This window comes from Euprymna scolopes, chromosome 43, assembly GCF_053919585.1.
Source record: "Euprymna scolopes isolate OS-2025 chromosome 43, ASM5391958v1, whole genome shotgun sequence".
NCBI classification, from domain to species: domain Eukaryota; kingdom Metazoa; phylum Mollusca; class Cephalopoda; order Sepiida; family Sepiolidae; genus Euprymna; species Euprymna scolopes.
In genome coordinates, this window is record NC_136524.1 from 23,289,453 (window position 1) to 23,316,997 (window position 27,545).

The following is a 27,545-nucleotide window of genomic DNA, read 5'->3' on the forward strand; positions in this document are numbered from 1 at the left end:
AGAAATCCAAGTAGCCTGTGTAATGTAGTTTTAAAGTGTGTGTGTGTGTGTGTGTGTGTGTGTGTGTGTGTGTGTGTGTTTTTGTGTTTGTGTTTTTTTTTTTAATGGTGTCTATATCCAGAAGAAGATTATTAACAAATATAAACTACAACTTTATATATAGTATTGATATTATTTAATTCTTTGAAGGATATTATTTTTTCACTTTTTTCGTCCCCAAAGTTTATATATTCATTTTGTGTTTCTTTGTTTGTTGTATCTTAAAGAAGTTTTAAAGCATGTCATAATGGTTAATTTTTGCTTATGAGCTCAAAGATGATTCAATCTTCAGTTGAATTGTATCAAAGACTCAAAATTTGGCACTTGATGCCTTCATGTTAGACACTCAGCATTGCAAGGTGAAGAAGAATCAAGGGTAAATGGAGTGATCTCCCTTTGTACTAGCTAAGGAAAAGGGGCGCTTTCAAGTCACACCATTATAGTCTACCATTTTAGATCAGATATCTGGCAACTGCACATATGTTAAGTTTAAAATAATTTAAGTGACTTTTAGAATTAGATATGTTTTGGTACAGAATATTTTTTTTGTAGTGATGCTTCCATGCATCAAAACCAAATTGTGAAAAAAGATTAAATAACTTTTATTGTCTCTCTAGTTTTATTATTTTTCTTCATTCAATTTTTGTTTAATGGTTTTTGTTTTGTTATATTTTACAGATTCCAGTTGGAATTCCGATTATGATTTTCCTGATAGTTATAATAATAACCAAGTTCCCAAATATGATAAATCTTTTGCATATGGTACCAAGTCACCGAATGAGGTAACATTACTTTATTGCTATTTTTTATAAAGAAAATTATTTTTAAGCGATTAATTCATAGGCATTACAACATATTTCAACTTGGCCTTTTGGTCAAGATCAAAGTGTAGTATCTGTTCTTCAGATGCTGCACTTCATTTTCTTGTTCTCTTTCGGTGGAGGAGAAATCCTTCACGACTGAGACAATTTTTATTTTTATACCTTTTCTCCACGTTAAAAAACGACCCTGGTGTCTAACTCTGTCCCGTGGGGAGGCATAGTAAATAGGTACAACATATTACAATTGCAAGTATGAAGTATTGTTGAGTTAGCTCCCTTGTTTTTAGATTTTTTTTTTCAATGACATTCTCTCGTTACATATAAAAAAATTTTATTTAAAAATAAAATTACTCGATCAATGTTCATGATTTTCTTTCCTACCGTTTTTCTTTTTTTGTCTTCCTTATTATCGTATTTAGTTTAACATTCATTTTCTATGTTCAGCAGCTTTTAAAAATTAATTTCCAAACTATCTTTAGCCAGGTCTTTATCTCTCTTTGTCTCTCAAATCCATCCTTATCCATCTTGTCATGTTTACCTTTGTCTTTCCTCTGTCAACTGACCCTGCTATCTCAACTGTTCTACATCGGCTAATCCAAGCATTTATTCTTTCATCGTCATCATATTTTTTTTGTTTAATTTCTGTTTTAATTATTGGCATTAATTGAATGTTTTTTTAGAAATTGACTTCCAAGCTAATCTATTTCTGACCGGGTATTTACTAATCCCTCTTTCTCTCAAATTCACTTCCATCAACTGGCATGCATCTACTAACCTAAGTACTCTTACCCATTCTTTAGTCATCATCATCTTTGATATAATATCTGTTTTACATGCTGGCATGTGTAGGACGACTTCCAAACTAAGCTATCTTTAGCCAGGTGTATATTTATCCGTCGTTTGAATCCATCCTTATCACTTTCAATTTTATTTTGCTTGGCCTTTATTTTTCGCAACTATCTCAATAGTTATCCATCTATTAACTCAAAAACTCTCATCCATTTAATCATCATCATCATTTTTGGTTTAATATCTGTTTTACATGCTGATGTGTTGGACGGACTTTAAAAACTGACTTTCAAACTAATTTATCTCTGTTCAGGTCTTTATTTATCCTTCTTTCTCTCAAATTCATCTATATCACTCTCTCTTTTCCTTGGTCTTCCCCTGCCAACTGACCATGCTAACTCAACTGTTATATATTTACTAACTCAAGAACACTTAGCTGTTCTTTCAATGTGACCAAACCCTCTCTGCTCTTCTGTACACATCTAGCTATATGTAATAATGGTGTAGAGAACCACAGTACCCACGGTTGGCATGTGCCCTCTGTAAAGAAACACTGGCACTCGAACCTGAAACCGATGCAAAAAATAAGAAGCTAAATACAAATTTAGAGGCTATTGTGGTTTGAGGTGGCAGTATAAAAAGATGTTTATTTTGTTCCATGGCAATGACATTTTCTCGTGCATGTGAGGTTGCTGTCGGTTGGGAAGAAGACAAAAAAGAAAATATGATGGCTGATTGGGGAAGAAGCGAACAAGTGGTGGGAGAGAAAAAGCCTCTTTAGTACAACATCAAGAGTTAAGAACAATTCCAACCCTTTTTTTTCTTCTTCTTTCTTTACTTTGAGAATAAGCAAATGTTTTGTCAAACACAACTTTAATGTCGAACAAATTTATGTTACTAAAATAGGGATTAATTCTATAACTATAAACAATCTTTCAGTATACTGCCCAGATGTAATCTGATGCTGACGTCATCAAAGCTAAGCCTGTCTTTAAGACTCACATTATTACATATTCATTGTGCCATTTTCTGTAATTATCGTTAAGATTATCATATTTGGTTTAATGTCTTGTTTTATATACTGACATGCTATTTAGAAATTGATTTCCAAACTAATCCATCTATATCACAATAGCTGGACAAGTATTTGTTTACAAATTAACATCTTTGTATGTGTGCTTGTGTCCGACGACTAATTGTCTGTTTTTATTTGATGAAATAAGCAACTACTGATAGAAAAGAAATGAAAGACAAAAGTAATGATAAACAAGAGATTTTGTTCTTGTCCAGAATTCCCCCTTTATGAAAAAACAAAGATAAAGAACAATTTCTATGATGTATCTAACTATGACAAAACGAAAAATATCATTACATAAATTGATCAGTTTTATTTTTATTAAAAAAAATCATTTCTAAGCAATTCATGACAATTTGTAAACATTACAACATATTACAATCCTAAGTATGAATTGTTATCTCCCTTGTTTCTAATTTTTTTTTTTTTTTTTTTTTAAATGACAGAATCCATTACTCATAAAATTTGATTTTCATATTTGAAAATAAAACTACTTGATCAAATTATATGATTTTAAGAATATGATATTTTTGTTTTGTCATGTATCTTGCAGATTTTTATTATTTTTATTTTTATAATATAAGGAGGGGGGTATTCTAGACAAGAACCAGAGATTCTTGTAAGAATGATTACCATTTCCTTTTCGCTAAGAGTTCTCACATGAGTCATTACCAATGAAATTTAAATGGTAAAAAACAATGGTATTCCTTGGAGTCTGAGTAACAGCAAGTCTTCCCAGATTTTCACTACTTTATAACTGTATAAGTGTAACTGCATCAGAATTCACCCAATGGGTTGAGCCAGTTCTATATTAGTTCACCATGTCTCGTCTCAAAGCAGTCCAGTTGAGTCCTTAGTATACTTTGGCCAATCTTGGTTCCAGCATTGAACACCAAAAGTGTCAGGCCGACCACCAGTTCCATACCTCTCCTCACAGTTCCTATCCAAGTCTTTAGTTGGCCACCTCTGCATTATCCGCACCAGCTGGAGGGTGCAAATGAAGCTTCCAATTTGGGGATAAATTCTTCCTCAAGGCATCAAAGAAAGTGACCAAACCAGCAAAGTCTCCTTTAAAGAAGAATCTCTGTAATGCTGCTGTTTATTTGTTTGATTGTTGAGCATCAGTCATGATGATTTTTGTTGGCACTTGTTTCTCCAATATTGTTCTATTAGGAATTTTTCTAGAAGGATATCTGGTACTTACAGGAGATACCATGTGAAGTTTTCCAAGGTTCCTAAGTGAAAATGTTTCTGTCGAACGAACTGAGTTTGAACTTGGCACACCCAGCTTGTCAGCCCGTGTTGTTAATCACAAATCCACTGTCACCTCTCTACTGGTGGTGTTGTCTTGAATTGATAGTGCGGGTTTAGGATCTGCTCTGAGATGGATGCATAGGATGCAGTGCATGCCTAAAACGTCTTCTCCAAATGATTCCACTTCTTTTGATCACTGTTAAAAATCACTTTGCATTATCGCAACACTCAATGATTTCTCTGAAATTATACTAACAGTGGATTACATTAGGATAGCATTACTCTATGTACCCTTCCAGTTAAGGTCGAGAGGGGATTTTCCCTCCTCGTTCTTTCCATTCTGTCAGATTCTTGACAACCATTTTCCATGTTACCAACTTAAGCCACTGCAATTATTTAGGGGATGGGCAATTATAGGATTTGTCTCGTAATCTATTACTGGCCTGGCAAGGCCACAGGGGGAGACAACCAAGCAATTCATCTCAAATCAACAAAACTAAAACTGGCATGCCAAGACACTATATATACAAAAGTAGCCAAATTTGGGCATATTCTATTGGTTTGAAAATGTAGGTTTTTTTACCAATTGTCATAAAATTTTAATCATAGAATAGTATTATAATCTTCAAAAAGCCTGAAAATTTTCATTTAGTTTCATCCCATAGAACCAAAGATATAAGCATTTCAGTATTCAATTTGGTTGTGCGTATAAATATATCCATACATATTAATGACCTAGCAAGGCCACAGGGGAGATAATTGAAGCTGCCTGCCAGGACATTATATATACATATGTAGGGGAGACAACAGAAGCAGCAAATATACAACTGTAGGGGAGACAACTAAAGTTGCCTGCCAAGACACTATATATACAAATGTAGGCAAACTTGGCCATGTTTTATTGGTTTGAAAATATAGGTTCTTTTTGACCAATTGTCATAAAATGTTAACCATAGAATAGTATCATAATCTCCAAAAAGCCTGCAAGTTATCATGTAGTTTCATCACATAGAAGCAAAGATATGAGCATTTCAATATTCAATTTGGATACGAGTATAGATACATCCATATATAGATATACCATCTTTTTTGGCAATTTTATAAGTTCCAAGTCTCAGCGACTATTGATTAGAATTAGATTAGAAATGAAGGCTTGTTGGGAAGGTAATGACCTGAATTGTGTAGTGGCTATGTGACATTTGCCCTTAAGGTCGCACATTATTGTTTCAAAAAGTGGAGGACACTTTTTTATATTGATTCAACGTAAAATGATCACCTACTTTATGACCACCTTTTAGGGAGTGGTCTGTTATTTTTTTAATTTAAAAAAAAAATTTTTTAGGGGTGGTGTTTATTGCAGTCTGATACCTTAAAAAACTTGTTTTCTATAGGCTTTCAGGTGTGCTGAAAACAAATATCACATTTAAATTTTCTGCAAATAAGGTATTTTTCCGCGTATTAAGCAAAAATATGTGCACTTGCATGTACAACAATGACCACCACTTATAATACAAAGAATTACATTGCTTAATACCGAAAAAATACTTATTTGCAGAAAATTTAAATGTGATATTTGTTTTTAGCACACCCCAAAGCCTAAAGAAAACAAGTTTTTTAGGGTAGGTTTTGTGTTGGTCTATAATTACCACATAAACACCACCCCTAAAGAAAACAGACACCCTCCCCCCAAAAAGGTTGCTATAAAGTGGACGTTTATTTTATATTAAAATATATATAAATTGATATAGAAAAGTAATCACCCCACTTTTTAAAACTATAATTTCTTCATATCTTGGAAACTACCCGTTTTCTGAGATTTTTAACTGTTATTTTCATTTTCAGTACCCTTGAAAACCTATAATATTGGTAATTTGAAAGGATTTTTTGAGGGTGGAAAAATACTGCACCTTTACCAATATTTCAATCATAGTCATTTGTTTTCCTAATTTTGCATATGAATTACAAAATATTTGATATTCCTCCAAAACCTCTGGCCTTGATAGAAGGGAGGCTAAAACTTGTTTATATGGTTTCAAATGATCTGAAATAATAGCAAGGGGAGACTTGATTCCAAATATTTCTCATATCTTATATCTTCTCTCTTTGGTTTTCATACATAAATTAAATTTGAGTGTATAAGGATTATTTAATACTGGAGATATTCATACTCGAAACCTATTTGCAAAAGGGGGGAGATATGAGAAATATTTGAAATCCAGTCTTCCCTTGTTGTTATTTCAGATCATTTGAGACCATAGCAGCAAGTTTTAGTCTCCCCTCCATCAAGGCTATAGGTTTATGGGAAAAAAACATGTATATAAAGTGACCTGGTTTTTGGGGGGAACGATCTCTACTAAACTCCTCTGTCAATTTTTGGTGTACAAATGTGAAACTTGTTATATAAAGGATTTGTTTGTGTGAAACAAATTCCATTTGGTGTTTAGTTGGTAAAAATAGTTGCTAAAGAACCAAAATTGAAAATAATTGGCATTTGGCAGGCACAAGTCAACTTAAACTGTTCTTTTATGCATGCACAAATATACATTTTACAACATTATTTTTTAAGTTTTTCTATACATAAGGACATAGTACAGATGGTAATGAATGATGCTGGACAGCTATGTCTTTTGGTTTCGATTCTGACTAATGGCACGAAAGCAATTTTTTTTTTTTTTAATCACTACAATATATTGGGTACAATATAATAACCAATAGAGAATTGGCGCTATAATAATAAATATAAAATCTGCATAAATTAAAATATCACATTTAAGTGTATTTTTTCAACTGGGCAATGCCAGGCAACCTGCTACTAATCTCTACTCTGTAATTTATCTTGTTTTCTATTTTGTATTTAAAATATAAATAAATGGCTTTAAAAATTATTGTAACTGCTTGCTTAAATAATGTATCTACTAATATTCTTATAAGCATATCTCTAAATAGATTATTTTATCCCTTTATAGCCAATCTGTTTTGGTAGGTAAGTATGAGAATCGAACCCGTACCCTTGAGTTGGAAATTAATGTTTGAAAAAAAAAACGGGAGATGTTACCCATTAGGCCACCGCGACATACATACAACATACTCAGGTTTGAATTTATTACTGCACAATAAAAGTAAACTCTGCTGCTTCCATTTGACCTAATTAAGAAGGTCAAATAGAAGTCACGCAGTTGTCTGTTTTTGTTATTTTCCCCCAACATCTGTTGGGGGGAGGGGAACCAGTTCCCAATTGTCCAGATTGAATAACAATTGTCTGATGTACAACATTGATCAAAGCTGATTGCTTCTGAACATTTCCCGGCGCAATGCCGAGAACGTTGTTCGTTGTTAACTTTGAATTAGTTTCGCTTTTTATACGAAAAAGCCTCATCAACATGCGAGAAGCCAAAATGGCAATAATTTTGTAAAAGTCGACATAAATAAATCTAGATGCGACGCGCTTTCCCAAATCGTACATATTATTATTTAGGACCCATATAAACAGTTGTAAACGATAGTAACGAACCCGGGACCGTGTGCGAGAAAAGCCTTTTGAAGACATACACGAAATGATCACACACATTTTGCTTTTTATATATATAGACTAGCGGGGGATACCCGGCGATGCCCGGGTGTCTTGGGGGGGGGGGGTTAAAAAAAAATGTTTTGGTAGGTAAGTATGAGAATCGAACCCGTAACCTTGAGTTGGAAATTAATGTGTGAAAAAAAACCGTACTACGTTACCCATTGAGCCACGGCGACAGACAACATTAAACAGGTTATTTAACTATAAAAACAGGCGTGCGCAATAAAAGTTAACTCTGCTGCTTCCATTTGACCTAATTAAGAAGGTCAAATAGAAGTCACGCAGTGTTTGGGTTTGTTTACCCAAATTTAACTGTTTCTTCCCCCAACAGATGTTGGGTAGGGGGGAAGCAGCTCCCAATTGTCCAGAACTGTCTGATCAAAGCTGATTGCTTCTGGACATTTTTCCCGGCGCAATGCCAAGAAGATGTCGTTTGAGTTTAGTTTCACTTTATTTATACTAAAAAGTCCAATCAACACGCGAGAAGCCAAAATAGCAATAATTTTGTAAAAATCGACGTAAATAAATCTATACGCTACAAGGTTTCCTAATTCCTAGATATTATTATATAGATGCGACGCGCTTTCCCAAATCGTACATATTATTATTTAGGACCTATATACACAGTTGTAAGCGATAGTAACGAACCCAGGACCGTGTGCGAGAAAAGCCTTTTGAAGACATACACAAAATGGTCACACACATTTTGCCTTTTATATATATAGATAGACTAGCAGGAGGTACCTGGCGTTGCCCGAGTGTTTGGAGGTGTGTGTGCTCTTAAATAAAAGAGAAACCGGGGGGGGGGGGGTAGGATCGAACCGGAAACTCTGAGGCGAAGTTTGAAAATAAAATGTGAAAAAAACATGAACCGTTCGCCCAGCCAGAATTAGTTACTGAAAAATGTTTTAATTTATTTAAGTAAGAACCAAATTGATAGGTGCCCGCATGGAAGTCGTAGAGGGTTACGACGCCAACGTAAGCAATAGCTATTCAGCAAATGAGGTCAATGACCAAGTTTGTTTGTTATAAGCGAAGTAAAAAAAGAAAAGATAAAAACGAACATTAAAACTTAAGCGGGGGTGGGGTAATCAAAACATCGAAAAAAAGACACAAAAAAAACTAACGTAAGGCAAACGAACGATGTTAAATGTAAAAATCGAAAAAACAAAAAAGAAAACAGAAAAACGAACGTTAAAACCAAAAAAAACACGTGAAAAATGGCTTAAATAAGCCTGTTTCGATATTAAAATTAAAAAAATCGGTGGGTACCCAGGTGTTTTTGGGTGTTGCTAAGAATAAGCGAAGTAAAAAAAAAACCAGAAAAATGAACGTTACATGAAAAATGGCTTAAATAACACTGGTTCAACATTTAAATTTAAAAAGAAAAAGAAAAAAAAAAGACATCTCACACCACAATTCGAACCCAAAACGTTTAGATAATGACCCAACGCTCTAACCAACTGAGCTAACGCGACATACATGAAATTTGGCCAGTTCTTCAACTATTTAAAGTAAATCAGGTCAGGTCATGGCGTCATCTGACGCGTGCATAGAACCGGTTGTCGTAACGAGAGGATTGTTTTTGTTGACCCCCCATATAAATATAAATAAATGTATAGGTATATGTCCTGCTTACTTAGCTGCGACAGAAGTTGGGTAGGTCCTTGGCAATCAGTCTAACAATAACTTTGTTGCTGGTTCTGTTTAGTCACAGGAATCTCACCTTACCCGGCTTTACTTGCTCTTTGAGAAGAGGGTTCACTTAATGATAATTGCCGAAGGTACCCCCAACTGATTAATGCAGACAGGGCTGCTCAAGTTTTTTGTAAGCACAAGTGCACTTCACCTAATGCGCTGACTTTTCAAAACTCACCTGACCTTGTGTCTAACCTCCTAAAAAGAAGATAAATAAATATATCCAGACATTCTGAGTTTCCTATTCTTATTAGCAATAATGTGCTTCCTCTAATTGCATATTTTTGCTAGTATCTATATGTGTTTCTTGTTGATCTCTGCTAACCCCATCCTCCGAAGCAGGAGGTTTTATGACAACAGAACAGATATTATACTACCTTACCATCCGCCTGAATTGAGTATTAAAACTTAAGTAGACTTTTTATCCTGTTAAAAACAGGAAAAAGTTATAGACTGTTGACTTACAATGATTGTTTCATGCCAAACTTTTAAAGTAAATGTGGTATTGTGGTTAATTCCTATTAATCCCTAACTGTACATTGAATGGATACCATAATATTTAGTTCACTTCACCTTATCATAACAACGGTCCAAACAAAATTTCAGCCAAGTGAGACCAGTACTTTACAAGAAAAAGTGGACCAGACAGACAAAGAGAAATATAATATAGATGCAATGGTTCAATTAAAAGCGTTAATAGTATAGTTTTGAATTCAGACATTTACCAAATCTCTATTAGTAATAGATTATTTTTATTCTTCCAATTCGACACATCTATATATATAAAAGGCAAAATGTGTGTGTGATCATTTCGTGTATGTCTTCAAAAGGCTTCTTTCGCACGCGCTCCCGGGGTCATTACTATCGCTTAAAACTGTGTATATAGGTCCTATATCATAATATCTAGGAATTAGGAAAGCGCGTAGCGTATAGATTTATTTACGTCGATTTTTACAAAATTATTGTTATTTTGGCTTCTCGCGTGTTGATTGGACTTTTTAGTATAAATAAAATGAAACTAAACTCAAACGGACGTGTTCACAGCAATGCGCCGGGAATAGACGCTTACGCTGCGTGACTTGTATTTGACCTTCTTAATTAGGTCAAATGGAAGCAGCAAAGTTAACTTTTATTACGCACGCCTGTTTTTATAGTTATAGTTACATAAATAAATTCAAACGTCTACGCTGTATGTCGTGGTGGCCCGATGGTAACATCGCACATTTTTTTTTTTTCACACATTAATTTCCAACTCAAGGGTACGGGTTCGATTCTCATACTCACCTACCAAAACATTTTTTTATTATTATTTAAACCCCCCCCCCCCCAGAGTTTTGATTTACCTCAAGACACCCGGGCATCGCCGGGTACCCCCCCCCCCGCTAGTATATTATAAAGATAAATTTTTTCATTATTTATTTATTCACCGATTAAAGTTTTCCATTTTTTTTTTTTTTTAAGATTGCGCTTCCACGCTCCAGGGTTCCTGTGTGTGTAGACTATCAGATGTATCCACAACCCTTGCCAAAATATGAAGGTTGGCCAGGAGCTGGTTATGTTGTACCTGAAGAATCACAAGAAAGTGCAGAATTCCAGGATAATGAATCCAAACTTGATAATTTACAAGGTAAAAATAAATATATAATTGGAATTATTACAAATTTTTTTTCTCATTCTGATATGATATAAAGAAAGATTGTTAATGTTTGTCTTTTTGATTATTGTGTGTGTGTGTGTGTGTGTGTGTGTGTGTGTGTGTGTGTGTGTGTGTGTGTGTGTGTGTGCGCGCATATTGTCCAGAACCACCCCCTATAAAAAAATTTTTTTAATCTGCATGATGTATATACCCATTATGAAACGAAAATGTCATAGTCAAAAAAAAAAAATCGCAAATTAACTAAATATTTTTCTTTAAATAAGAAAATCAAATTTAATGAGTAATAGAAGAATGGCTGTCTTGGCTGCCATTTTGAAAGCAATCTAAAAAAAAAAAAAAACAAAGGGAGATAATTCAACATAATTCAAACTTACAAGATTTACGTTGGAATGCCTCCAAATTTCCATTAATCGCTTAAAGATTTTCTTATTTATAAATAAAACTACTTGATTTATTTGCATAATTTTTGAAATCATATTTTCATTTTGTCAAGAATATATACATCATACATATTTTTTTTATTTTTGCTTTTTATTATAGGGAAATCCTGGACAAGAGCCATGTAATATATATATATATGTATATATATATATATATATATATATATATATATATATATACTCAAGATTTAGGAATTTAAATTTTATGATTTGAAAAAGTTAATCTTCAAATATATAATTTTTTATTGTTTGAAAACAAAGAATACAATTGAATAAATCTGTTTCCTTAACCCATGAGTTTTCGATGCTTATTCATCTCCTCAGAGTTAAAATATTAGCAAATGTTTTTATTAGTTTGCACCTTATTTGCTAAAAGCAATAAACATAGAAAATTAAAGTTATTAAAACATTTTAGATACATAGAATAAAGGAATGTGATATTGAGGCAGAAAAAGGATATTATACTTTAAATCCAAAATGAATGTTAAATCTTGAAATGGAAATTCCTGGTAGTAAGGAGGTAAAGAGATCCATCACGTCTTGTAATCCTTCCAAGGTATTAGGTCGCAATCACATGCAAACATATTTCCTTCGTTTCACCATTGGTTATATAAGATATCCGGCAAAGATTTTGTTTATATAAGATTTAAAAATTTAATTCAAGTAGTGAATATATAATTTGAATAAGAAAAGTAGATATATTTCATTTCATTATTCTAAAGTGTATATATATATATATATATATATATATATATATATATATATATATATGAGTAGGTCGTAGTTTGCTTGAAGCATTGTTGGTAAACGAATATATGGAAGTTTTAAAAGCCAAAAACAATGCGATGATTCCGGTCTTTTTCGCATTGTTTTTGGCTTTTAAAACTTCCATGTATATATATATATATATATATATATATATATATATATATATATATATATATATATATATATATAATGTATTTATTTCAAGATTTTTTAGTATTATAATCTTATCATAATTTATAACTAAAAACAATTTAATGATTTATATAATTTTCTAATAATTTATTTATATAAGCTCTATTTAATTGCTATATATTGAGTTTGTTATTTGTAATTGAAATTAGATTACGCTGTGAATCAATCTGAAATTTATAACCAATTGATGACTATGAGACATGAGAAACCTTGTTCGTTTGAACAAACAGAATAACACATGTTCTGTTCATCATATTATGACTGGAGAACAGAACACATATGTGCCCAGTGAGCAAGATTTTCCATACTCCCTGAAACCATAGGTATCAATGGCTAATCAAGATATTACTGCATTGTATAATTTTGCATTTTTACCAAACATTCATACACAGCAAAGATTTTATTTTATTCATAAGATGAAAATTATAGAAATTTGGAAAAATAAGAATAAAACTAATACTATGGGGTTTAGGACTGGGAATATGAGCATACAGAGGAGTAACATTAATTCCCAGGAAATGGAGAGAGATTTTACAGTATCATTAGGTCTGTTTTCACCTTGGTCATCCATTGACATCAAACATGTCTTGCTTTATTTTATTTGGTGCTCATACAGAATAAGGACCATTCTGTTGTTGGAATTTTCCAGGCAGTGTACATAAACCACCAAAAGGTACTGAAATACTGAGCCAATGAAATTGCAACAGCCAAAGATTAAATTTTTGGTTTAAAAAAAAAATACAACTAAATATTTATATTATTTGTATTGATCGGATTATTGCTCTCATCTTGATTGTTATTTGTGCAATGTTTTGGCTGGATTTCCCTTTGACTTTCATCAGGCATGTTGATGGTTGTTTGGGAAAAAAAGAAAAAAGCTATCGGCTCCGTAGCTCTTTTCTTTTTCAAACAACCAACATGCCTTAATTCGGTCAAAGGACAATCCGGCCAAAATGTTGCACAAATAACACTCGAGATAAAGACAATAACCCGATCAATATAAACAATCGGCTCTTAACTAAATATTTAATCTGATTTGAACAAAAAATCATAAAAAAGAAAAAATCATTTAATGAAATCCAAAAAATTTTTGTTTGCCATCAATTTATTCAAAAAATAAATATTTATTTATGAAACTTATCTTTCAGTGAGTGGTTTTTTTTTTTCTTGATTTGAATTTTTATTTTTTATTTATCGTAAAAATTATACAATAATTACTCATTTTATTTCATTTTTAACAACACAAAAATATTTTGATTTTTCAATTAATTTTTTCATTAAATTATCTTTGTAATTACAGAAATAATATTTTTCACTGAAAAATTGGCTAGCATTTGTGTACACACAAAAAAAAACCGAAACTTTTATTCGACATCTTACGTAAACTGCCCAGAAAATTCCAACGATAACATGGGCCTTATTCTGCATAAGTACCTTTTATTTATAAAGTAAAAATTTAAGTCTATTTTGTTCTAATATTTTTTAATTTTATGGAAATTTATATAAGAACAAAATTGGTAATATAAAGTTTAGGGAAGTAGGAAAAACTACATAAGCGTCCTTATTGATTCCGAGGCTAAATGCTTGCCCAAATGTCACAAATATCAAAATATGTGCACTGAAGGAATGAATAAAAAATCAAAAAGAAATTGAAGGGAGGTAACTCTACCAACTGAGACAAACAAACAAAAACTCTACACTTTTATATTTGCAAAAATTATTCCGAAAATATTTAGATGAAGATTGATAATTTAGATTATTTTAATTATTTAGATTACTTTTTTCATCTTGGATGTTTATTCTCAGAGTGTTTCTCAGTTTATGTAATCTTCTTCAAGGGAGATACCTTCATGAATTAATTAAAGGATCCTATTAAAAAAATTTCATACAGGTTCAAAGTTCAATAAGACACACTTGAACAAAATTATTATTAATGAATCACCACTTATCAAAATTACTATTAAAAGTGATTTGAACATAATGTTATTGAGATTTGTAGATTGTCTATTGAATAATGAATGGAATGAAAAATATTTAATTATGAGGAAAGTTGAGTATTTGTTGACTTTGGAATACTTAATTATGTCGAAGGTTAAGTATTTATTGATATTTTGTTTTATTTTTCTTCAGTCGAAGTTCTCAGAAATCAAAGGGGCCCACTACCTGGGGCTAACACTTGTACTCTATATGAGATACATAGATATTCGAATGTTCTATTTAAAGTTCTTTATCTCTCAAACACTGAGTTTGTAAAGAAATTGAGAACATAATTTTCCTTTCCCCAATTAACAAATAGTTGTAGTATATCTTTGTAGTATATCTCTCCCCAATTAATAAATATGTTATATCTTTCGTTTTGGTTTTACTGGATTCCAGGACAAGAATTTATCTAGTCTGGTGGAGTATCCAGCTTCGTACTGTTATTTAAGGTAACATCACTTGGAAAAGGTGCACTATTCCTTGTAAAAGCTAATGTAGGTTAGCCATAGTGAGGAGATCGTATTTAAGCAGTAAATACTATATGATTTTGAATATTTGGTCAGGGTTTACTTCTATGGAAAAGTATCCTCATGCCAGGTTATTCTGGCAAATCCCTGTACAGAGAGGCCTTAGAAACTCGAGGATAGTGTCTTGTAGGCATTCAAGTTCTCTCCATGGTGGAGAATTGGGGCAAAGATCCCCGTTCCTCTCGCATGAGGATTGTTGCCCCGATTGGAATAATTAATTATGTGGAAGGTTAAGTATTTGTTAACATTGGAAGGTTAAGTATTTGTTAACATTGGAAGGTTAAGTATTTGTTAACATTGGAAGGTTAAGTATTTGTTAACATTGGAAGGTTAAGTATTTGTTAACATTGGAAGGTTAAGTATTTGTTAACATTGGAAGTTTAAGTATTTGTTAACATTAGATTTAGAGAGAACCATGTTGTAGCCTGGTAGGAAACTATCCAATGCTAATGTGTTGGAAAGAAACTCTGTTTATGAAAATTTTGAAGAGATAAACCTGATCACATCTTTGAGTCATTACTATTTAAGTTCCTACTCGAGTTAATAATACCACCAATAAAATGAAGAGAAGAAAAAAAAGCACTAAGTTTTCTATGAATAAGTTGTTTTTACAATGAAAGTCTCAGAAACCAAAAATGAAAAAAAAAATTGTTTTAATCTTTTAATAAAAATTTATATAACATTATTCGATTTTCTAAATTTTCAAATTTATGAAATGTTTTCTGTTGGGCATAAAAGGAAGAAAAGAGAATTCTTTGCAGTTTTCAGAAGATGAATTCTTGCTTATGGTGAGGAACGAAAAATTGAAACTCGGTCAAGCACTTTTCATAAAAATAACCAAAGAATAGAAAGATTAATAAAATCTTTTCTGTGAGAAAGGTGCTGTATAGAACAAAAGAGATTTAGTACTTTGTCAAGGCAACACAGAATGTTTGAGACAAACTCTCAACTGCTGTGGGAGTAGTACTCCCATTTTGGAACGTATCTGAGGATTATGTTGATAGAAGATTGCATCTGAAAAGGAAACTTTTCTCGTTTGAACGTATTCTTCAATGGCCTCAAGAAGAATTTATTTGTAAGCTGGTGGCTCCAAGAATGTCCATTGACTGGTAGAGGTGCAGAAGGAGTCAACTGAAGATATAAATTGCAATGGTGACCGGAGGTATAAAGCTGGTAGCTCGCTTTCGGGATTTGATATTCATTGCTGAAAGTGGAGATGCCTAAAATATTCTGAGGACTCATCTGACAATCTAGAATGAAAAGTCTGTTCTAAGAGTCTATCAAAACAAGGAGTTTCCTTTCTTTTTCACTTGATGTAAGGAGCTAAAAGAAAACTACTACTTCAAGGTCAAAATTCAGCCAACGATAAGTGTGAGATGGATAGATTTTGACCCAGAAAACAGCAATTCTTACTCTTTGTCAGAAACATCTCTCACGGAATGTGATGACTAAAGGACAACATGATAGTGCTGTTCATTTTAACTAGAGCAGAACAAAGATCTGAGCATTGGTAATCAAAGGAGAGGATCTTTATTTTAGAGGTGTTAATTGACAAACTACTTTTTTCCTCCTTGCATCATATGCTCCAGATCACATGAGAAAAAGCAAGTTGTTGATCCACAATGCTCTTCGTAGTGCAGTTGTGCCATCTGCATAGATATCAAAGGATCTCAGAATATGAATTGGGAGATCATTATTGAAAATCAAGAGGAGAGTTGGGAGCCAGAATATTATGTTTCAGACTTCTACCCATCAACAACCACTTTGTAGATCTATCAGACAGAAAGGGTTTGATGGTTACAATGCCATTGGCAGATATTTCATAGCTTACAAGTTTGTGATGCAATCTTTTGTACCAAACTCTATCAAAGACATTTGATATGCTGAAAGTTATTGCCCTAAAAACAAAGTCCTCTTTGAGAGATTCATTGATCCTGCTCTAATATTACAGTTAGCACATCAGCAGTTTATCTTGCAGGATAAAATCTGTATCGCGTGTCATTAAGTGGGTTGCTTTTGTTGAGGTGATTGACAACTTCTTAATTTATTGTAGGACACAGGAGACAGATTAGTCTGTTCTGGGAATAGGTAACACTAATTGCAGAGAGTGCAAAATTTGAAGCAAGATTCCAGTTGATTAATGATTGGCAGAAGTAGGAAACTTTGTTGGTAGAATGAATGTGTGATTAGGCTTGTAGATGCAGAAAAGTTGAGGTAGTGCGGTTAGTTGCCAGAGTAAGACCAAGGGAAGCATGGGAAGAAGTGATAAGGATGAACTTGCGAGATAAATAAATACCTGGCCAGAGATAGGTTAGTTTGGAAGTCTATTTCTAAAAACTGACCAACACATGCCAGCATGCAAAATAGATGTTAAATCGATGATCATCATGAGAGTACTTGGATTAGTTAGGTTTCAAGTAATGATGGTGGTGGTGGTGGTGGTGAGTTTTTATTTTTATGTTATTATTATGTGCAGTATATTGGGTTTTTAAATAAATATATTAAAGGTAAAGATAAAGTACTTGTGTAGCATATCGAAATTTATATAAATTCTAAAATTGATGAAAAATGATTCAGTAGAAAAATAATTACAAGTAAAAATAGAATTCATCAAATTATCATATTTTTTATTATGGAAGACTTGGGCAACCAATCTTGTATGACAACTTTACTTATCTCCCTTGCTTTCCTTAAACTCTGCTATTGAAATAAATAGAAAATGTTTGACCACTAGTCTAAGATTTTTTTTTTCTGAAAAATAGATCTAGCACATCTTCTACTGAATCATTTTTTTGTAATTTTTACTAGTTTCAACATGACATGCTAATACATAGTAGTGTTTTTTACCTAAAATATGTTTGTTCAAAGCTCTGTATATTGATCAAGCGCCATACTAGGTTTGTATTGTCAGTGCTTATTTAGAATTAAATCTACTTTAAAAAAAACTAAATTGCATAAAAATCTTTTCTGGTGTATATACCCAGGATGGAATGAATGTCATATTCCAAAATTCATGTAAATTCATCAATTAGTTTGTTATATAGAAAATCATTTTTACAATTTTTGGCAATTTTAATAGAAAATTGTAGCCATTACAAGGCTGATTTTGATTTTTATAGTTCAATTTGAGTTGCCTCACTCTTAAAAAACATGGCGGATCAAAACATAACATCTCACTTCATCATAAAATTTGATTTTTTTAGTTAAAAAAAAACTATTTGATCGATTTGCATGATTTTTATTTTGTGAAGGGTACGTACATCATAAAGCTTTTACAAAGATTTTTTTGTGTTTTTGTTTTTAAAATAGGTTTAATACGTAATTAGCACCATATTGTCTTTGCTTAATATTCTATCTATTGCTTCTTCATCTATTTTTACCTACCAAAAATTGCTTCCCTTTTCATGTATCTCTAAACTCCATATCTATCTATCTATATGTATTTACATCGCATTTTTTAGATCGTCTACGATTTTTCGCTCACCCACCTGCAAATGGGACCTTTTGTAAACGGGGTCAGTCAACCATATATTATTTCATTTTCATTTCATCTAATCTCCATTTTCTTTCTATGACTCATTAGCTTTTACAACAATATTTTTTAAAAACGTCCATTTCATATTTCATTTTCTTTTTTTTTTCTTTTTTTTTTTCTTTTTGCTACTTTTGCATGGGGACAACATGAGTGGAACAAACAATCTCTATATTTATAGAATTGTACAACCACTTCTCCTATGTCTGTCTGTGCATGTGCATATTTCTAATGTCAGCATAATTTTTATAAGTACACATGGAATTTTTAGTTCTTATCCAGAATTCCTCCCTATGTTAAAAAAATCTAATGTTGATATTCATGCCGAAATGAAAAGATCATATTCCAAAAATCAAATAAATTGATCAAGTAATTATATTTTAATAAAAGTAATTCATTTTTAAATGATTTATGAAAATTTGCAGAGATTTCAACATAAATTTTGCAAGTCTGAATTGTTAAGCTACCTCTCTTTGTTCTTTTTGTGTTTTTAGATTCTTTTCAAAATTGCAGACAAGGCAGTTGTTCCTCTATTACTGATAAAGTTTTATTTTCTTATTCAAAAATAAAACTACTTGATCAATTTCATCAATATGCAAGGAATTCGGAACAAGAACCAAAAACTTTTTAATTACTAATGGTACTTATCCAGCAACTTCATGTTGGCATCTTCCAGCATGTTATGTAAGTGGAAGATGCTGAAGCAATTATCCAATCAGCTGTCAGAAGACAAGTTTCAATAAAAGCATGAAACTCATTAAATAAAAAAAAAATTTCAACCAAAAATGACTTCCAACATGTTGTGTTAACATAAAATCCTAACCCTTCCCCAATGTTAAGAATGGCTTTCTAAATAGAAGGCCACTTTTAACACTGGGAAGAGTGTAATGCAGTGTTTTGAATTAACTGTATGACAGTCTTCGCGTCAACCTTTTCTGGTTGCTTATGTAACCTGTCGGAAGATGCAGACTCAAAGTTGCCGAAGATTGTAAATTGGAGAAGTACCTTATTCACAATTATTTTATTCATTTTAGACATTTATTAAAAAAATAAAAAAATAAAAAAAATCCCTCTACATCCTCCTCAAAAAAAAAAAAAAGAAAGAAAAATGCTAAAATGTTCTGCTTGGAAAACTTAAAGCCAATCTTATATATGAAAAAATAATGTTTTTATGTTGCGAATATTAAAGTAACATTACAATATTTTTTCTAGCAAAGCATTTTAAAGTAAATGTTTAAAAGAATCGTAAGATTTTTTATGCTTTTTTTTTTTTTTAAAATCCTTTTATGCTACTGTCAATCTATTTTTTAATTATTTGCATGCATAGTTATAATTTTTATTTTATTTTATTCCAGATAAATTTTAGGTTTAAAAAAGAATAATTTTGTTGTTGCTACATAGCATAGTATGCATAACATTTAAAAAAACAATGAGTTTCACCGATAAATCTGTCTGATTTTCATTGTTGGAATGAATGCCGCATGGCCATAATAAAATCCCTAAAATTGAGAACTGATATATATTTAATGGTGTTATAGTTTGGTTTCAAAGATGTAGATCCACTGAAATCTCTCCATTTATTAAAAAGTGCTTGATGGAGGACAGAAGAAGTATATAGTATGTTTATAATACAAGCATTATTAGCTACATATGTGCATGCATGCTTCAGTGGAATCTCAATTCAGAGGGACCACATCATCAGAGCTAAAAAAGAAGCAATATTGCACCTTTTAATAAACGCAAAGGTTTCAGTGGATCTGCATCTAGGAAACCAAACTATACAACCAGTGTGTGTGTGTGTATATATATATATATATATATATATATATATATATGAACAGATGATTAATAAAACATGTTAGAAGACATCTTGAAAAAGAGTTAAAAACATATTTAATTTTAAAAAAGGAAGCACAAGATAAGTGGATAGTCCTTAATCCGCAGAGTTTCGAAGAAATACTCTCCTTCTCATCAGAGGGCAGGAATTAGCAAAATGCAGGATCGGATTTTGCATATAAAAGTATTTAATGAAACTACAAGTAAATCACAGATCTTACTTGGTTAAAAAAAGGGTGAGGTAAGGGGAACAGGAGGCAAAAGAAAAATGATAAAAAGATTTCACATGAATGGATTTAATATTTATAATATATTTTAAGTTTACCATTTTGATTACCTTGGTAAACTTATTGTAATTTTTTATTTTATATATATATATATATATATATATATATATATATATATATATATAGTGTCCGTAAAGGATAGAGTAATTTCGGTTGGAAATCTTTAGAAGTAGCAGAACACAAATAAAAGTTATAACTAAAACAACCAAAAATTTAGTAACTCCAAAATGGCATGATTTTTTTTCTTTCCAGCCTTCAACCAGTTTACTCATTTGAAAATGCCCTATTTCAAATTGCTTATAGGGTTATTTATAATGAGATATGGCTAACTAAATTTTTAGTTGTCTTCTTTTTAGCATATATTAGTGTTGGCACAAGTAATCGAAACCGGGAATCAAAAATTGTGTGCCTATTTTCCGATGCCAAAAACGATTCTTTTAATTGTTTTCATTTTGTTTAAAATAAAATCTTCCACTGCTGGTAGTAATTATAAAATAATAAATATTTATTGATTTTAAACTATCAGTAAAACTAAAATTTATAGATCATCCCCCATAAGTGTATTTTTACATTTGAGAAAGTATTTGTACATTTAACATGTTTTTTTGTTTTTTTTTGTTTTTGTTTTTCAATAATTTGCAAAAAATAACAACTTTACAGTTAAATATTTAGAAATTTATAAAAAAAAAAATCGGAATCGGGAATTTAGTATAGAATCGGTGATTGTATTGGAATCTGGAAAAAATATTAGAATCGTCCCTACACTATGAATTTTACAAAAGTTTCATAAATATTTTGCTCTTACAGAATAATTAAGCATTTTATTGGATTTCTTTCCATTGTACAGAACCAACAATTATATAATTAATCAAATTTAGATGTATTTCTAAAATGAAGTTAAAACCAATATTTTCAAAAGTGCTCAATACTAACCAGAGCTTTATAAATGTTTATTATGTAAACAATTGTGTGACTTACACTACTGCAACCCTGCTTGAACAAAATCACCTCATCAGAACCAAAATAATTACTCTGGCTCTGATGACGCTATCTTGCCGAAACACGGTTGCAGTTTTCTAAGCCACACGAACGTTTACATAATTTATGTATTTGAAATCATGGATTTGTTCTCAGTAGATTCCATTTTCTTGATTTATTAACCAGAAAGAGTAGAAGCGAATTAAAATGTGCCTTTGTATTTTTATTTTCAGAAAATGGTCCAGTCGCAACTGCCTCAGCCGTAGCACAAATACCTGCAACGCCTCCTGATGAAAACGCTTACACACAAGATGATGAGAATAATGCTAACAACATGTCAGAAGCATCTCGGGTCAAGATGAAAGAAATGACAGATGTAAGACAAAAAAAAAAAAAAACATAAATTGTTAAATATCTACATAATTAGTATTGAACATTAGAAGTGATGCTGGTATCTTAATTTAGTGAATCCTGTGACCTACAATAAATTTTCATTTTAATTTAATAAGGCCTTGAGAAATTTATCTGCATCATTTAACACCACCCTTAAAATGTATCTTTGGTTCTTGTCCAGAATTCCTCCTATACAGTAGAACCCCCGGGATAAAGCATTAATCTGTTCTGGGGTTGGGATTGTAAGGTGAAATCGCCATATGACAGAGCCTAAGCAAAGGTTTTATACAGTACATATTAAAAATTAATAATAAAATATAGTACAGTATATAATAAACATGTATATAATCAAATAACATTATAAATAACACCGTAATGCAGGGTAAAAACTATAACCAAGGGGCCAGAAAAACATTGTATTCCATATTGTAATCTGAAAAAAAAAACTATCCTAGGGCCACTGTATTCTGGGGTTCTACTGTATTTGAAAAAAAAAAAATACAAAAATAAAGAAAAATCTGTATGATTTATCTACTCATGACAAAACAGATATATCATATTCCAAAAATCATGTTAATTAATCAAGTAGCTTTATTTTTATAAAGAAAATCATTTTTAAGCAATTAAGGGAAATCCATAGGCATTAAAACAAAAATCTCACAAGTTTGAATCATTGAATTACTTCCCTTTTTTCTTTTTTTTCTTTTTAGATTGTTTCAAAATCGTAGACAAGACAACCGCTTGTCTTATTCATAAAATTTTGATTTTCATGTTTAAAAATCAAACTTATTTGAAACTTATTAAAAAATAAACTTATTAAAAAAGGAAGAAAAATGTGTATGATACACATGCCCATGATGAAACAAAAATATCATATTCCTAAAATCATATGAGTTGATCAAGCAGCAATACACATGAAAAAAATTAAGATTGCTTTAAATATCTTAACACGGGTATACATAAAAAGAGCCAGATCTAAGAAAGAATCTGTTAAAATTTTTTAAATCTTATTAAAATTAAGGAAGCTATGACATTTTTTGTGACTTGCCTGTTTGGATATTTTTCCCTCTTTAAGACCAAAGGCGTTTTGCTATTTTTTTTTTTTTTTTGCACTATTTTTTCAATAGAGTGCAAAGAATCCAAACGTGGCTCTGAAAATCTCAAAAAATGAATGGTTTCCAAGTAATCTGCAGTATGAATATGCTGCAGTGCCATAAAAATTCCATGTATCCATTAAAGAAAACAAAGTTAAAGAACTCAGTTAAACCGTAATGCATTTTATATACAAGAAACTGAAACCTAATACAAGGACTGCTTAAAAATGAATATATTGCAATATTTCTCTGATATTATTGTTGATTAACGCCTTCTGATAAATCACCTCCACCTACCTCCTCAAAATATGTGATTCTTCCTTTTTTTAGGCAATTACATATGAACACACTGAAAAACTTGGTAGAAATAAAAAGTAAAAAACAACAATAAAAAATAAATTTAATGCAAAATAATCTTCGATTAGAGGCTTATTTTAACGTTTTTTTTTTTTTTTTTTTTTTTTTTTTTTAGACAATTATGTGTGGTGTTAAAAGAGTCTCTGTAGAAGGAAGATGCCTGCTGCTCAAAAAAAACTGGCTGGTGGTAGGGTTAGGGGAAATTACATGTGAACACCCAGAAAACTTGGCAGGGAAAAAAACAAAACAATTATTATAGAGTGGAAAAATTAGTTTCACTTATAAATTTAATGTAAAATAATCCACAATTTCTGGGTTATTCTAGCATTTTAGGGCAGTTTATTTTATTATGAGAGACAGATCCTGTGCTTTTTTTTATAGACGATTATGTGTGGCTTTAAAACAGTTTGTACAATGATGCGCTAACCATTTAGTGGTAGTTATGAAAGGGTTTTTATTTCGAAGTGGGTGCCAGACTTTGGATTAGTGGTAGGGGTAAGTGAGACTTTTCAAAGTCAAAGGTTAATGATAAAACAGGTTCAAGAAAGGTACTTGTCCCTCATATCTAGATTTAGTAGTAGTATAATTTTTTTATGTATTTACTAACTTTTCAAACTGAAAAAATATCAAAAGAATTTGGAGTACCAACTGCTCTAAAGGCAAGAATGGCTGGGAACTGAGGGATGCATTAAATTTATGTGCAAAAATGATTCCCTCCTCCAACTCTAAATTCTAAATTATTTTTGTTGTCATCTTTTTCTTTTTTACCACTTTTTTTTTTTTTTTTTTTAGGGCATTTACACAGAATCGCCTAAAAGAGTAGAATCCTAAGTTTTTTTTCTTTATTGGCAGCTATAAAGTCATTTATTGCTAAAATTTAAGTTTGAAAGTTAAGTATATTTGAAAACCAATATTCATTGAAGGTAATTTTATAAAAGAATCACAAGCCATATTAATTTTCAACAAAAAATTTATTTTTCAAAAAAACCTAGTTCATAAAACTTACCACTTTAAAGTAAACAGCCAACAGTGATGGCTGCTGCTGCTGCTCCAGCTGCTCCAGCTGCTGACTAGCTTACAATTATGAGCACTCCTAGTCAAATCGTTTACTTTTATTGAAAGTGGATTAAAATTTGGGGGGGAGAGCGGAATTAAGAACTGCTGGTACTAAAAGAGAAATCATCATATGTAATATAGAGGGGTTTTGAAACTGCACCAAACAGGGATATGTTGTATTCCTGCGGGGAGGGGGGGTATATACATGTGTACATAACAAGTGTCTTAATCAATGTGTATCTGTTTTTAAATGTATTTACGTATGATCGACTGGTTTTCAAAATGTCACAGAACACATTATCTGGTGTATGTTCACATATAACAACAACAAGATCAAAGTGTAGTATCTGTTCTTCAGATACTGCACTTCAATTTCTTGTTCTCTGTCAGTGGAGGAGAAATCCTTCACGACTGAGACAATTTTTATTTTTGTTCCGTTTCTCCACATTAAAAAACGACCCTGGTGTCTAACTCTGTCCTGTGGGGAGGCATTGTAAATAGGAACAACATAGGGACGAAACAAACATCTTTGTCTCTTGCCAGACAAAGGAAGACATACCTTCACAAAAGTGATGAATGCCATTCTATGGGGTTACAACATTTGGCCAATTAAGGAACACACTTGACCTATCTTTGATCCTGTTGGACAGAAAGCTGCAACGAAAATTCTGCCACGGACAACAGACCTCGGATTAATTTCAGCAACCTTTATTCCAAATGTTGTTCCCATCTTGGAAAGGTTGAACACTGATACAGTCCTGTCTACATGCTAATTATCAGTCTTGCGTATATTATGTATGCATACCTTACACAAATGATAACTTTTAATTTTAAAATGTGTTGAACATGAATGAATAAAACTGATTAAACATTTTAATAACCTTTTTTAATTATTAAATCTATTTCCAGGTCTGGCAATGTCTTGGATTCCAACCAACTCCTCAAGAACTTGCACAAATTAGAGCTTGTGTAACAGTTGATGAACATGGAATGGTATCTTATGATGGTACGTTTTTCATAAAAAAATTATTCATTTTTTTTTTTTTTTTTTTTTTACAAAGGAAAGGCCACTCAAGGATAAGGGTTAAAGAGTGTGCATTAGTCAAAAGGACAGTATTATAGAAATCTTTAGAAGTGTAAATTTGATAAATTGGATTTCTTAAAGGGAACGGCTCATCAAGAACTTGTTTACATTGGACTTGAAGTCGGCCATATTGTAGTCAGCTGGAAAGCAGGTAAATGGAAGAGTCATAAAATATTTAAATTTGCACGTTTATTTCTAGAACTGGACTAAAACATTCACAGCAGAAACAAGGGTTTTTATGCAGAATTATCCCTTATATTAAAAAAAAACAAAAATAAAGAAAAATTTGTATGATGTACATACCTGTAATAAAACAAAAATATGATATTCCAAAAATTATGTAAATTAATCAAGCAGTTATATTTTTATGAAAAAAATTATTTTATAGCAATTAATGGGAATTCATAGAGATTGCAACATAAAGCTTGCAAGTTTAAATCATTGTTGAGTTATCGTCCTTTGTTTTTAGATTGTTTTGAAAATGGGAGACAAGGCAGCTGCTTTTTGGTTGCTCAAAAAATTTGATTTTCTTTATAAAAATAAACTACTTGATCAATGTACGTAATTTTTGGAATATGATATTTTCATTTTGTCACATGTACATACATCATACAGATTTTTCTTTATTTTTGTTTTTTATATAGGGGGAATTCTAGGCAAGAATCAAAATATGTCTACCTACAATCGCTGTAAATAATTTTCCTTTCTCTCTTTGATGATCTGAAATTAAACGGAACTTCCATGAGCAGCGTTTCTTTCCAAGAACTGCCCGTCTGTGGAACACAGTACCACAAGGCTGTTTCCCAGTTGACTACAGCATGATCATTTTCACGTCCAATGTTGACAAATTTTTCTTGGACCTTCTTATTAAGTAATCAATTTCCACCAAAATCCAACCATGGTCTGCAATCCTCAAGATATGTCCCACCATCCATCTGATGCAAACCATTAACCCTTATCTTCGAATGGATTATAGACCTTGATAAACATTGACTATTTAATAAAAAAAAGTAAGAAAAAATATAATCAAGATTTTACATTCAATTCTTACTTTAGTCAACAAATAGTTTGTTTTTAATTTACCAAGAATGAACTGAACATTTCATGAAAAATCTAGTGTTTAGATTTGAGATATTTGATTAAAACTATGATTCTTGTCCACAATTTTCCTTACATTAAAAAACCAAAATAAAGAAAAATCTGTATGATGTACATACCTGTGACAAAACAAAAATATCATATTCCAAAAAGCACATAAATTGATCAAGCAGTTTTATAAAGAAAATCATTTTAAAGTGATTAATGAGAGTTCATAGATATTACAACATAAATCCTGCATATTGGAATTATTGTCTAGTTATCCCCCTTGTTTCTTGAGATTATTTTCAAAATGGCGATGCAAAATGGTTACTCCTATCTTAACCCACAAAACTTGATTTTTTTTTTAGTTAAAAATAAAACTATTTGATCAGTTTCCATGATTTTTAGAATATGATATTTTCATTTAATCACAGGTATGTACGTCATACAGATTTGTAAAAATTTTGTTCTGGACAATCACTTTTTTTTTTTTTTACATTGTACTAAAAAAAAGCAAGATTGAAAGAATTTGATTTTGTACATCATAAAAAAATTTTATTAACTTATCTTATTTCTGTGTTTCAGAAGTGATAAGATTGGCTCATGAAGTTTGTCAAGTTTACCCAAATGGAACTGAAGATAATCTATCTCCATCTGTTCACAGAGAATTGGAAATGAATCCACAGCACAAAAATGAGGTCAGCCAACTTCTATTATTTAGATTTCTGCTTTGCTAAAAAGTTTAAAATGTCCCCTCGTCTTCCAGTGATATTACCAAAGTTGGTCGTTTGGAATACAAGGCCAACTTAAGCATTGTATAACTGAAGATATAAAAATTCAAATAAGTAAAAAAAAAAATCAAAAAAAATCTTTATAAATATAAAATGTCAAAATCCATTAAAAGAAAGATGATATAAATGCAATTAATAATTTTATATATATATATATATATATATATATATATATATATATATATATATATATATATATATATATATATACCCAGTCTTAGATGTTAATGAAAATCATATACAGTC

General features: G+C 31.3%; 1 protein-coding gene across 3 annotated transcripts in view; it reads left to right on the top strand.

Annotated features, from left to right (window-relative positions):
- LOC145268236 (uncharacterized) overlaps window positions 1-27,545 on the top strand; it is a 188,506-nt gene that overhangs the window by 122,727 nt on the left and 38,234 nt on the right. For 2 of the 3 annotated variants that reach the window (XM_080123560.1, XM_080123559.1), the window contains exons 8-13: window positions 718-821; window positions 10,709-10,874; window positions 18,273-18,326; window positions 21,678-21,820; window positions 25,254-25,350; window positions 27,094-27,206. In XM_080123560.1, the coding sequence (XP_079979686.1) occupies window positions 718-821; window positions 10,709-10,874; window positions 18,273-18,326; window positions 21,678-21,820; window positions 25,254-25,350; window positions 27,094-27,206 (677 nt within the window). The remainder of the gene's footprint in view (window positions 1-717; window positions 822-10,708; window positions 10,875-18,272; window positions 18,327-21,677; window positions 21,821-25,253; window positions 25,351-27,093; window positions 27,207-27,545) is intronic. The other variant, XM_080123562.1, reaches the window with a different exon arrangement.